The sequence below is a fragment of the Vollenhovia emeryi genome, unplaced genomic scaffold (genome assembly GCF_000949405.1).
Source record: "Vollenhovia emeryi isolate VEMERY1.0 unplaced genomic scaffold, V.emery_V1.0 DF939124.1, whole genome shotgun sequence".
Lineage (NCBI taxonomy): Eukaryota > Metazoa > Arthropoda > Insecta > Hymenoptera > Formicidae > Vollenhovia > Vollenhovia emeryi.
Window position 1 is genome coordinate 1,546,590 of NW_011967242.1, and position 15,223 is coordinate 1,561,812.

The 15,223-nt window shown below is 37.5% G+C and overlaps 1 protein-coding gene across 2 annotated transcripts in view; it reads left to right on the plus strand.

Annotated features, from left to right (window-relative positions):
• Window positions 1-15,223, plus strand: part of LOC105569378 — a 23,741-nt gene continuing 8,518 nt past the window's right edge. Inside the window, exons 1-2 of one of the 2 annotated variants that reach the window (XM_012025802.1) lie at window positions 1-119; window positions 9,670-9,775. In XM_012025802.1, the coding sequence (XP_011881192.1) occupies window positions 9,688-9,775 (88 nt within the window). In that variant the 5' untranslated portion in view covers window positions 1-119; window positions 9,670-9,687. Of the gene's footprint in view, window positions 120-522; window positions 540-9,669; window positions 9,776-15,223 lie in introns of those variants that run through there. The other variant, XM_012025803.1, reaches the window with a different exon arrangement.

Sequence of the window (15,223 nt, forward strand, 5' to 3'; positions counted from 1 at the left end):
TATATAAAGGGTCCCTCGGCATCGCCACACTTCGCATCATTACCGCCGTAACGTGCAAGCCACTCAATCTCCGCTCGTCTCTCGTCAGCTGAGACTAACGCTCAAGAATTCGAAACCCGGTGAGTTCGACGATTTGTTTCTTGCGCACCCTGCACGCTCTATCGCGCTCCTTACCCTCCTCTTCGTTCCTCTCTCTATATTTTTTCGACTGACATCTGTGCGTTCGCCAATTTCCACGTCCGTGTTCTACGAAAGATGTGCCTTTCTGCAATTTGTTTGGAAAATACTATAAAATCGTGTCACAATCAACTCGATTTTCACCTTTCGATTCATCGTTAAATATACTCATCCTGAGCTGAACAACATACGTTTTGCGTTTTAATTATGAACAAAAACCCAGAAAGTATATATCTTAATATTTTACGATTTTATATAAAATAAAATTACAAATATTTTATTAGAATCTTTCAGTGTAAACTTTCGTTATATAATTGCAATATTATAATTTTCGTAATTAACGCTCAAGAATTCGAAACCCGGTGAGTTCGACGATTTGTTTCTTGCGCACTCTGCACGCTCTATCGCGCTCCTTACCCTCCTCTTCGTTCCTCTCTCTATATTTTTTCGACTTACATCTGTGCGTTCGCCAATTTCCACGTCCGTGTTCTACGAAAGATGTGCCTTTCTGCAATTTGTTTGGAAAATACTATAAAATCGTGTCACAATCAACTCGATTTTCACCTTTCGATTCATCGTTAAATATACTCATTCTGAACTGAATAGCATACGTTTTGCGTTTTAAATATGAACGAAAACCCAGAAAGTATATCTTAATATTTTCCGATTTTGTATCAAATGAAATTACAAATCTTTTATTAGAATCTTTCAGTGTAAACTTTCGTTATATAATTGCAATATTATAATTTTCGCAATTATAATAGTACTCACAGTCTGTCTGTTAATAATTTAAGCGTATAACACATCGACGGAATAAAATTGCTCGTAACGATTTTTTAAATCGATGATTGTTAAAAAGAATTGTTACGAGTAACGCTTCAACCTGTCGATGTTTTCATATTATCTTCCATATTACTTTTGTATAATTTCATTGTGATAAATAACAGATCATTATTTGCCATTTCTCGTAACATTTGTGATTTTAATTATAACACAATTTTAACACATAACTAATATATTTTTATTTCTTAAAACCCGCTCAAATAATCTATAATTCGTATTAGATTTCAGAGTACACACTTTTATTTATAATTTTACCATCGTGTATTTTTCTATATATTAATATACATTTTTGATATCATTTAAATATATATTTAAATATATTTTATATATGTTCTGCATTCTGATTTTTTATATGTTTTTTTAATTACACGGCACATAAAATCACAAACAGCATTCGATTCTAACACCAATTATAAATATTGAAGTAGGCTTAGATCTTTTCGGTTTTCATTCTGATCGCGAATAGCTTTTCTGAATCTTATAAATCACTTAAGAACATTTGGACGAACCAGATTCGGTGAAAGAAAGTCTAATAGTGATTTAACGTATGTTCTTGACATGTTTTATGTTACTTTCTCATTTGTCTTTGCTTTCATGATATTTACAAATTATTTGATTTTATAAAAGTTGTATTGGTCATTGCATTTAATTTAGTGTTAAAATCCGATTTTCGTGTTAATTAAAATGATGACATGCAGCCAATCGCAAACAGTTGAAAACAAACTACTGATTTTTCGTAGATTAATTAATCTTTATTTTGGGGTTATATTTTTCGGCGGAAAAAAATGTCGAGTGTAAAAAACACAATTTTTCATGTTTATTAATTAGTGTACGTACATGCGTTTCGCATATATTTTAATCCCATTGGACAAGCTGAAAAATAACGACGTGTGTCGTAACGATAAACTGTTAGGAGAAACTGTACACCGCATTCTGAATATCGCATCGCTTTTCTACATGACTGGATGACGTATAATCATTTCAAGCTCGAGGAGCAATTTATATTTCAATTTTTACTTTTCAGTGTAATTTAATTTTTAATAATTTTATAAGATATAAAAATATATGCATTAAACGTATACATTTATACACGTATTGAAAGATGTGAGATAGTTTGATAGAGTTTACTGTACGATTGTTAGTTATTACTATGCATTTCGTACAAACAACGTAGGTATTTAATTTAATCTTAAAACATGCAAATAAAATTCTGTGGATTATTATAAATGAAAGATAAAAAATTTTAAATCCTATAAGTATGGTAAAGGTGTTAAAGTTTTTCATATTGATAAAAAGTAGAAATGTTAGCAGCGAAATGTCAGGTAAAAATACGATTTTTATCTCGTTACCGCGGCTTTTTTCTTATCTTTGTGCGAAACTAACAGCTGAAACAATTTAGATGCGTAATTGTACCGCGTACACATCCAATCAATGGACATTTAAACAAAAAACGCTTTTTGTGTTTCTCATAAAAATTGAGCACGCTGTCTTTACGATTATGATGTACGTAATCCATTGAAAATATCCGGCGGCGCGGTCATTGCTATTTTTTTATCGCGATGTAATGGGTGATAAATTACTAGCGTAGGTCAAAGGTATAAAACGGAGGACAAAGAAGGATTGATATTTTGTAGCTGGATTATACTACGGGCTTACATGCCGGTGTATTTACAAATTTTAGAACAGTTTGATTAAAAATCTGTAATTATTTTCAGCTTGCATATTGCATATTATACGCGGTACATATTTAATATGACATAAATGGTTATTGCTGATTCGTGTTATATGATTAAAGTTTCGCATTATATGTATGTCACCGTTGTGTATCATGACAATAACGGTAATTGTTTATTTAACGTGATTCGTGTGCGCTTTAAATAGAATGACTTAACCGCATTTTCTCGGGTGTTGTATGTGGAAATAAATTTGGGCGAAAGCAATTAATTATCGAGTTTAATCAAATCAAGTACTGTGGCTTTTTCCGTGTGCCTGTCACACAATCAAATGTCACTCGTGACATGAATCTTGAAAAATTTAAATATCCGAAGTATCTTTTTAGGTACAAACTTTTCTTAACTTTGTTATCTGCAATAACATTGCGCTCTTACCATTTCAATAAATTAATATACCCTGTGTACTTATACATAATAATAAATCTTGAAAAACTGAAATATCTTAAATATTTGGTCAAAATACAAAATTCTTTCCAACTTTGTTATCTGCATTAACATTGCGCTCTTACCATTTCAACAAATTACGATGGTTTTCTGCATATACTATTTTGTATTGCATTTTATGCCGTATATATATTAAAGCCGGCCTTTTTTATCACATAATTACTCGAAATGTTAATTTCGACGTACGCCTTATTACTTTCCGTCGTGCGATTATGTAGATTACAAATTTTACCGGGAAAGATTTAATGCGGCGCGTACTCGCGTACGTAAACTTGGAGATATACGATTCATTCGTAAATGGCAAGTTGCATATTTTTAAATCCGCTTTTCTCAAAAGCTCTCTCTGCAGTGCTCGTCCGCGTTCTGTCAAAACTGCTCGACTGGAAATGTGTGGGTGCAATACATCCACTGCGTTAAATACCGGTGCCATTGTGCGACCAAAATTCATTTAACTTAACATTGCCCCGTTTTGCTACGTGTACACGCGTACACGTGATATAATCAAAGTCACCTGGGACTGATAACTGAGCAGCTGGAAAATTTCACGGGACAATAAGTAACTGTGGGGAAATAAAATCTCGCGCGAGGTAGCTTAATGCGCGGAATGGAAATTTCTCGAGACACTTGAAAAGCAGCTTTTGAAACGTAATTCCACGGACAGGAGCGCTATCCAAAATCGATACTCGGTTACAATGTCCCATCATTGCGCAACGAACTGTGCTTTTCGCCACTGTTCCTTTATTAAGACGTTTCACTAATGACTAATTAGCGCAAGAGATACGGGTGTCGTTACGCGGAGACTGGACGTCGACGGAGTTATAATAATCGATTTCCTTTTTCTCGCTGCGCGTCTCTCGCTCAATTATTGATACAGTTATCGATTACACAACAAATTCAGTTATTTTCCTTGAACGCTGGCAGGTAAATACGTTAAAAGTCGATGTATAAGTGACGCGGAGAATGTTCACGGGCAGAAATAGTCGGCGGGCAAAAAATACAATTTTGCAATCTTCTCGACGGTATGCGTAAATTATTTATGTTCTTTAAAAGCACGCACCGAGTAAAAGGATGGGGCAATTATTGCTCTAGAAAGCTCGACGAGTAAATTGCCGTTAATCAAGCTTGAGAAATGCGGGATGTTCCTGGAATATTCCTCCACATTATTATTATCCGCCCGCGTGATGAAGCTGTGAAATTTTCAGATTATGATTTAGTCTTTTACCTTTAAAGGAGACGGAACGGTTCGCTCGTTAACAGAAGTTTATCACGTTCAGGCGAGGCTCGTCGGACGATATTGTTTTGCTTGAAAATATTTACCATACACACATATTTCTATTCGGTTTTTAGCAATGGAGATTTGTGAATTATATTGTCATTCAAACGGTTCGTTTCTCGTACGAACTTGTCCTTTTGAAAATTGTATCTCGACGAAAATTGCAGTGCTTAATTACTAAGCAATTCAACGATAACTCGGCAGCTCTGAAGAAAATAGCCTGCCATTAGAGATGATGAAGAAATTGTCTCCGAATTTATCGTAGTTTACACTCAGAAAGTTTAGAAACCTTCCGAAACAACCATGCTGAACTTGTTGTGCCAATGTCCATATATTCCCACCAATGCAGATTTACGTTAATCCCGATTTACCATACTTTTCATCCTTTTCTAATCCTTGAAACTAGAAAAAAGATGAGAAGTAAGTTAAGCCGAGATTAAAATTAATCTGCATCGGTAGAAATGGATATAAGAGATCGATGACGAGGGACGAAGCATTTTCGTATGCTTGTATTAAATTTAAGGATTGTTTGCGCAACAGTTTACGTCACACAGCTATTCCTTTTCTGTGTGACGTAAACTCAGATCAACTCTTGCATACTCAAATTAACGCGTTCATTGTTTTGTATATACGCAACCGTCTGTAATCTTCTTATGCATTTAATGATCTTACATTCCAACAATATTACAGTCTTATTTCAATGCTATAATTGTCACTTTGGGAATACATATAATTATTTGGATAATAAAATCGTTATAATTATATTATAATCGTCGATTTGAAAATATGTTTAATTTTCTATCCAATATATCGTTCCCTTTCCATTCAAGAAAATTATTCTTAAATAATAAGCATATATTTTTCTTGATTAAATTACATAAAATAGCTTCATTTAAGTAAGTTTTCCTTCCTTTAACGCAATGTAATTTTATTTAAAGATTTTCCGCGTTGACAACTAAACATATTTTCATAAGAAGAATATTCTTTTTTTCCGCGCAGTCGCATCGGATTGCATCGGAAACAGGTGTCATTTATAATTTCACATGTCATGTGTGTTGATATTTTCATATATCCGTGTTTCGGCTCTTCACGTTTTCTGTGTTATACAATATAGGAGGCTGTAAATTGAACTCGATCCAAAATTCTGAGAGTTATACATCGTCTAAAGTGGATTTCAAGGCAATCACGCATCGGCGTGCATTGTCTTCGTGTACGTTTAACATCGAACATGCGTAAACGATTAAACACCTTGGTCAATGCGGTGTGAGTAATCAACGGATCACACGCTATAATTCGCGCACGTAGAATCGAATTGGGTTCGATAACTTGGGTTCTATGGGCAACAATCAGGAACTGTCATGACGTAAATAACGACTCGTATCTCTCCAGTCACATCGGGACGGAATTTCAACTTATCTATTCGCAACAGAGACACTCGATGTGAGAAAGACTCTATTTGTTTTTTTTGTACAACGAATTAAATTTGAAGAAAACAAGTCGTTGGTCTATTATATTTGTTATACACTGAAAAAAATTTCTGGTTGAATATGGACGAATCAGATAATTCCTTTAGGATTTACCAGAATTCCTTTAGGATTTACCAGAATTTCTGTAGGATTGCAGGAATTCTGGTAAATCCTAAAGGAATTATCTGATTCGTCCATATTCAACCAGAAATTTTTTTCAGTGTACGGATACGTTTTCGATTGTGTGTTTCAAACGTTCTTTTTTGGTTAAATACAATGCACTGACTAGATATTTTACATTTTATTATTGAACAGATGTTTTAAAATATAATTAGATGAAACAAATAACATTGTATTTGTCTGGAGAGAGAGAAGAGAAATTTATAATATATATATGTATATATATATATATATATACGCAAATATAATACAGAATGTGTAAAACGTATATTATAATATACATGTATGTTATTTTCCTGCGGTTCTCCTGCTTACGGAAAGAAAGGGAAAATATTGTTTCGGTGCTGCGTTTATTTACAATATAATCTATATTCCTGTTCAGAGAAATTCACGCGCAATTTCTTCTTTAGATGAGCTGTAATATTGTTTGCGTATGTTGATATTTTGAAAATTTTTAACGAACTCCCATCAGCGACGAGGGAATGGAAGTTATATTAGCGTTAATGGAATTTTCATCCCCGGTAAATAAAGCATAATAATGTATTTACGTGCGTTTCTGCCGCGCGATTAACGTTAAAGATGAAAGTGGAAGAAGGCGCCTTTCCACGGCAAGGCAGGAACAAAACGTTGAAGGGATCGTCGTGCGGTTTTGAAACGGATCGTTTATTGCGCGATTACAGATGCGTGTAATAGGTCTATGTTTGAATTTCACGGCCGAAGGTGGATATTACGCGCCGGCACAGGTGTGGACGGAGCCCTCGTAGCCGTTCCTGCCCTTTAATACAGGTGCCTCTAAATTAATACACCGTTCGAAACAGAGATCAGGAGATGCCTGCACGGATACCCATCGTGAGTCGAGTGATGGATTGTGGTAGACGAGTTGCGTGCGAATGATAATTCGATATCGAGATGTCACTTTCACGCGACACTTGCGAGACGTGTCACCCAATTTAATGTCGCGCCAAAAACTCACGTGTACGCGCACTTAATTCTGCAACGCGATACGCGTCGCTCCACGGTGCGGCGCGGACGCTACCCGTTCCCCTAAGTAGAATTAATTACAATTCAATGAATTATTCAGGGAGCGCGGTGTCGATGTGTTGATAGTTCCCTTTTTCCTCCTGCTTCTTGTCTTGTCACTTGAGCTGCCGCATGACATAAATAATAACGTAAATAAGCTGGTTAGATGCTGATATTGAAATACAGCCCGTTAATATAGTGACCTCGACGATATCGATAACGTGGCCCTTTGAGAATCGAGGGGTTCTCACACCTCACAACTCACACTCCCGAATGAGCTAAGAGATTTTGTCGATAAAATGACACTAGGCTGACGATGAAAAATTTTCCCCAAGCTTTTGATCAGAAAATTATAAAGTGTAATGTCAGTTATGAAACTTGACAAATTCTTCCATAAATGAAGTAATTTTCTACCTTTTCTACCTTGAAGTAATTTTCCACTTCCGCGAGTATTAAATAATTTATTCAGAGATTGAACATATTTTCTTTTTATTAAAAAAAAATTGAGAGATCGCCATACATACGTATGTACTAATTGCTTTGTTGTCAAATATGTAATTGTTTAAAAGTGGAGTTCAATTAACGGATCACGCATCGTAACACTTTTGCGATATTTGTCGACTTTGATTTCTTTTCTGTTAATTTGATACGTAAAAATATACGCGATTTAATAGAAAATGCAAATAATTAATAATGGGGATACGTGATTGTACTGTTTTTTAATATTTACGTCGGCGCGCAGTTCTCGTTTCGAATACTGTCACGATATGTGGTATTCGAGAATCAACGTTAGACTGTTTATCGCGATAAATATTATAATACCTCGGTGGTCGAATTGGCGAGACGCCCACCTAGTGAGAGAAAGGTCCACGTTCAAATCCTGGCTTAGGTAATATTTTTCGCAATAAATTAAACATAAGAGTTATTCAGACATTAACATCCTGTCACGGCTCTTTCGCCTTTATTCCTTCGAATTTATGTATATCACACGAGAGCCTCATGAATTTTATCAAGTTGGCGAACAATTAAAATGACGAAAGATTGAAAAAGATTTACAATCAACAACCCGGGAACAAATGAAAAAAATCTCATTATTTATATCTCAATCGCGTAATATCTAATTATATCTCTTGAGATCCAATTCTAAAAATCTATCAGACCCTCAGAGATTTGAATGTTCGACGTTGTCTATTGAAATCTGACTAAATCTATAATGTCGAACACTCAAATCTCTGAGGATCTGATGATTTTTAGAGTTGGACCTTATGAGATATAATTACATATTACATGATTGAGAGATGTAATGAGGTTTTTCTATTTTTCCTTTGAACGTTCGACGTTATCTATTGAGATCTAACCACATCTATAATTAAATGTCCTAAGAGAACATAATTAGATCTCAATAGATAATAACATTGAATGTTCGATAAAAGTGTCAGATCCCTGAAGATCTGACACTTTTCTTAAACGTTCAACGTTATCCATTGAGACCTAACCAAATCTATAATTAAATGTCCTAAGAGAACATAAGTAGATAACATTGAATATTCAATAAAAGTGTCAGATCCCTGAAGATCTGACACTTTCCTTGAACGTTCGACGTTATCTATTGAGACCTAACCACATCTATAATTAAATGTCCTAAGAGAACATAATTATGAAGTCAGTTGATTTTAAAATTGGATATAATTAGATATTACATAATTGATGTAATGAGATACTTCCATTTTTCCCCGGGAATAATTACACGAATCATACTGGTACCTGCTTAGGTCAGGTTCTAAAATAGTGACATTGTGAGCACCTGAATAAACAAACCGCCGTGGTAACGTTAAAATAAATACGATAAAATAACTTTAAGCTTGCAGTGTTAACAACGTTGACCCGCATACCTTGGCATAATAAGAGACAAATTCACTGAGCAACACGTGAATGCGTCTCGCTCGGGCAGCTCTTTATGCAACGGACAACGGGGAAATGATTCAGCGAAATATTTTGAATGATAAAATTATTGTAACACCGCCCGAAGAGCCGCGTTGCGTCCACGTAACGTCTCTTGAGCCAGCGATGTCATTCAACAGCGAAGCTCATACTTGGCTCAATTGTTATCGTAGCGGTCTTGAATTTATCTTCCCTCATTCTCGTCAAACGTTCGCGTTGCCCAAACGTCGCATGGGGGAGTTATATCAGCGACAAGCACGGTCTATATTTCAGCGGGCTAGGAAGCTTCTACGAAGCGCAAATTCTAGTGGGCGAAACTACCGTCGCGTCGCGTTGCGTCGCGCCGCGCCGCGCGCTGTTCGCTATTATTATTTTTCGAACGATCAAGTACTGGCGTGACAATCTTTTATTGTCGCAACGTAAAAGGGAAAAAGGGAAGAAAGGAGGAAAACAATGCTCTTCGCCAAGCCGATTAGATAACACGCGCGGCACATGCGCATTCTCGGCCGTACATGCTCGCAGCGAAGCATCGTTTAGGCCAAGATCGACCAGAGGAATTAAATCACATGTAGAATCGTTCGCTTGATTGCAGAGGACAGAGGAGAGCACTATGTACGCCAAACGTTGCGCAGCTTTCGTCCTTCTCGTCGTGATAGTCGGCCTCGTGAACGCCACTGAAAATTACATGGATTACGGAGGTGAGTTGCCATAAATCATACTCTCTCGTGCCACAAGTCGTTCGTCGCTTACTCGAAAGGACGGCATACGCGGGATAATCGTGCGCACTTCTCAGTTTCTTTCAAACAAACGGTTATTTAGGTTTTTTTTTAATGACTGGACTAAGTCCAATTTCAGGAAAGTCGGAATCGAGGCGCATTAATTCACGTTTGTGCCGCGCCGAATGTGACGCATGATTTTTAGACTCGTATGGGGAAAGTCCTCTATTACGAGATAGGATTCTAATACGAGACAGTAGGTTTTCACCGTCCAATTTTCTAACAATCAATTTTCCACTAAACAAAAAAAATTTCACTCCAAGGGCAATAGATTCACGGTGGGACCAACAGGCGATGCCTATTAATTTAGCAGAACCCCCGGTGTCTCATATTAGGAGCCTGTCGCGTAATAGGGGACTTTCCTCTACTATTCTCCGAAATAAGATTCGTGTACTCTTGTACTTTTTTAAGGCAATAGCAATAACGACAAGCTCCTCGCGCAGTGCTTGCTCGAGGCTCATCATTCTGACGAATTTTAACGAACATCCCTCGTTCTTTCGACGTAAAGTCGCATTTTTTTTCCGATCTATCCCCTCGCGCCATAAGTCTCATTAAAGTTTCACTCTTACTTGGCATGATAACACGTTTTGTATTCCATTACCGGTAATGCCGCGTATTAACGCGAGACTGTCGCCAGCGTGTCTCCTACTATAATAATTAATGATCGCGAAGGACGGCTTGCGAAGCCGCCGGCTTCTAGAGCCGTAGCGAAAAATTGTAGGCCTAATTAAACCGTCCATCGCGTTGCACTCGTTAATATGCGGTTTCGCCATGTTGTATTTATGTGTATTATCGGTATCATCACGTGTCTGTAGGATAATTTACCTAGTTTAGCGTAAGATATAAGAGATACACATATCAAACGGAATAGTCCGCAACTCGCACCTTTAATAACGAATTATCTGGTCTCTCTGTATACAGTAAATTCTCTTTCAGGTAAAAAACACACGTGAATGCCGTATACGGTAAATTCCCTTTTTAAATAAAACACACTATATGAATAGTTTCAAAGTTATTATATTTTTTAAGCGATTCAGGATTGAAAAGCTTTTTGTGAAATTTTGAATTCACCGGAATCTGTTTGTTTCTTAACGAGAAAAAATAATAAAATAAAATAGAAAGGAATTATTCCACGGCCTTAAATTTGTCACCGAAAGTTCAACAGCAAATTAATAAAAATTAATGTGAAATGTTACCGACAAGTACTTCCGATGTTATCAATAAATGAATTCAGCCGATTTGGTCGAAAATAAATTTGACTGACGCCCTCGGAGAACGAACGAGCCCTGTCTCATAAAGAGAAACGGAGAGTCTAATTAACTCTGACGACGTGAGAGGAACGCAACGTCGTTAACATTTAGGGAAAGCTAAGGTATTGACTAAATCTCATTTTTAAATACAGAGTGGGTGTTGACGAATATTCCCTTTCATTAGCTAACAATTTTACATCGCGACGAGCGAATAATTGCGACGCTCGATACGAAACGCATCCGGGATGATTAGGGCTTAAGTACGTAATATTTTTCACCGCAAGGTACGAACTTCATAAATCCGATCCGATTATATTGATCGTCCTACGTAACACTTTTATCGTAGCTCCTAATCGCGCGTGCGATCGGCCAAATAGTCCACCATTCAATAATCTAAGGCTTAGAGGGTCGCGCTCTATCGTACGGGCCCGCTCTTTCTCGCGCTTTCCGGGCAGTTCCAAAATGACCTCGTCGAAACCTCGTCGAAACGTCGATGTTTCGGACGAGTTATATCCGTTAGGGTCTTTTCGCCATAAGCGTTTCATCAATACGATCCACTCGCGCACGAACGAATTCCGGTACGTGGTCTTCCCGCAGACCGCAAAAGCGTTCAGTCGAGCGTCACAAACACCGATGTCAGCTCCACTTGCCGTAGTTCGTACACATTTCAGTCCTCTCTTCTTTTTTTCTCTCTCCTCGCGGAGATATCAATCTTCCTTCCCGAGACGGAACGTCCTCGTAATCTCGATGTATTATTTATCAAATCGTCTGCAACTGCGCGGGAGCGCTGGGGGAAGCTATTAGCGAAGCGAGCAATTTAGCTTCATAGATACAGTAAAATTTAACACAACATAATCCGCATTATAGCGCAAAAGGCGACGCGACACGGTGTGATAGTCAACAGGTGCATCGGACAGCCTCTGTATTCAAACCCACGCTGCCTTGATTTTGTTTTCCTCGCGGAGCAAGTAATTCGCATTTGTCGTAAAGGTCAGAACACCGCAGTCGCAATATTTCTACCGTGTTTTACGATTTATTTATTTTTTTTGTTGTTGCAAGAAACTAGGTTTATCCGATCGATTGCACGAGCTGCGGTTTCGAAATAAAACAAAATCCCCGCACCAACGTGTTTCACATCATCGCACGTCCTCGAATTTTACCACGCAAGTTTTTCATAGAGTTGAAAGGTGCCTATTCAATCGGAAAATGGTTCCCCGTTTGCCTTTGTGGGATATCGAAACACGCGAGAAAATTCTATCGTCTGTGCTCCTACAAGGTCGACATGTAGTACGTACTATTCCGTACAATAAAAATCGCTTTTTTTTGTTGGCAAACCAGCGGGGTTTATCAGACCGTTTTTTCGAAGTAATTCAAAGAGATACGTAACGTCCGCTTCGAATCGTGTTTTCTCTCATCTTCCACCGTAAATTCATTCCCTCCTGTGACTTGAGAACAAGCGTCTTCTTAAAGTGTTCAATGTTTTCGTTACTATATCGATAACATGCAACGATACGTAGAGGAAAATCTGTTACGAGGCAGGCTCCTAATATGAGACAGCGGGGTTTCTGCTAAATTAATAGGCACCGTCTGTTGGTTCCACCATGAATTTATTGCCCCTGGAGTGAGAGCGCTACCACGATAGGAAAATGTCTCAAACATTGTGTAATCACTGCACCATCCAAGAGGAGGAAATTTTACAATGATTGCATTGTAAAATTTCCTGGTGATTCGCGAAAACGCAGCGGATTTGTAGGAATAAAATTTCTTTTGCCCAAAAATTGATAATCTCAATTTAGGGATAAATCGTGCACAGTTATTTCGACATTTAGAAGCAACATGGTCCAGTTACGTGTAAAAAATGTTTAAAAATGATTTAGGGACGTGTTTACCGCTGGGCCTGCCTTGATCTCGTCTCGCGTGAATTTTACTTACGAGTACGAGACGCCTCGTAGCGGCAGCTCGTCGTAACACGGCGACAATTTAATTGCGCAAATATTCCGCCAAGGTGATTCGCCAAAACGCAGCTGTTTCGCTGACATACCGTTTAGAAATACATTGTGCAAATATTTATCAATATTTGATGAAAGATCTCCATTTTTGCATATGTTGTACGAAATATGTACACTGTAAAAAAATTACACGTAAAGTTACAATTATTACAGTAATTATTAGGGCCATCTATTAAAGGTGTATATTTGCATACGTCAGTAAATTTACTCCTTGTAAGTAAAATTATTATCTTATGCAATAAGTAAACTGCTTGCTTTTGATCGTGTCAATTTTAAAATTTTTTGTAATTTTTCATCATATGTAAACAAGTATTTACACAACAAAGAGTGAAAAAAACTTTTTTGTAAAAGTACATACACTTATACATTTCCGTTATTAAAGTGTAATCGCTACACTTATTATGTATGCAATTTTACATACTTTTTTACAGTGTACGCACAATTCCAGCGTTCCAAGTTTAATCCAGATTTCGTCACCCAATTCTCTAAATATTTTTCTATCAGGGTGTTTAGTGGAAAATTCGTTGTTAGACTGTGTAATCGCCGCGAAACAAGATTGCGATCGAATTTGGATGCTGCAAACCTGCTATCTCGTATTAGAAGCCTGTCTCGCGGTAGGGGGACTTTCCTCTAATAAAAGTACAATTCTTCTCAATTAATTTTCAATGCACTTTACCCGTGCAAACAAGAAGGTAGTCGTGAAATATTGTTTACCCGTTGTTAAATTACCGGTGAAGAAAAACATTATTACCCGCGCGTGAAACGTAATCCCGTCAAGCGTTTTACGACTGCCAATAGTTGAGTTTTCAAAAACCGTCCGAGTAACATTTGCTATCTATAAATCTTGCAAAAATACAGTATACATGCCTGTGTCTTTGTTTTTTGACAAAAAAATAGCGATACCGATACCAAAAGCGTTAATAATTCTGAATAGCACGCGCGTCAAGGTACAAATGTATGTATACGCGTGTGATAAACGACACGTCAGATAACGTCGCCATCGCCGATGGAATATACGTATTTTTTGTTCTGTATTTTTTTATGCGACGACCTATGCGGATGAATAAAAGTGAATAATCGTTATAACGCGCGTTACGTACGACAGTAACCGTATAAACGCCCACCAATTCGTATGACCCTACGCGCTCATACGAAGAACGCCACTTATCGTAAAGCGGTTTAATGCCGCATAAAACCGACGTACTTGCAAAGCGTCATGCTCTCGCTCTCTATTTTCCCGTAAAACTAGACGCCTGATTTACATTATCTCAAGAGCGAGACGCGATGCACCTGTAACCGCGAGAGACGCCCTTAGGCACAAGCGCCCGCGCCTTTGGCTCGCGAGGCGATCAGACGCTCTTTAGCAGCAATGAAGGATATTGATTCTGCGTCCGCGTCGTAAGTTGACGGATATCAATCGAATATTTCTTGACGTTATAACAGCTCCGTTAACGCTTTCAAAATGTGTGTGTGTGTTTGTGCGCGCCGTTAATTCCCAAGATATAAGCTTCTGGCGATGGCTCGTCGGTGCTTTAGCAGGAGCAAAAAAGCTTGATCATTATTCGTAGATTCGCTCGCATACCCGCGCAGAGAATGTTCTCTTCAAATTTATCCTGAAAATCGTGCAATCGTCGGACAACGTGGCATTTTGAAGAACTTTATGAGTTTTTCGAAATTTTCCCACACATTACACTAGTAATTAGAGGAAAGTCTCCTATTATGGGATCTTAATATGGGATAGCGGGGTTTCTGTTAAATTAATAGACGTCGTCGGTTGATCCCACCATGAATTTATTGTCCTTGGAGCGGAATCCGTTTAGTGGAAAATTCATTGTTAGATCGTGTAATTGTTGTGAAAACAGATTTGTGATTGAATTTGAGTGTTGAAAGCCTGCTATCTCATAATAGAAAGGACTCTCCTCTATATTTAGTATACATTTTACTGGTAAAATGTATGGTAAAATTTCAGAAAACTCTCATAAAATTCTTGGAAATACTGTGTTTATCCCACGATCACACGATTTTCAGGATGAATTTTAAAAGGAGATTCTCTCCGTGCGGAAATCGTGAATATTGACAGTAGTCGTTCCGTCAAAGTCTCGTAAGAGGAT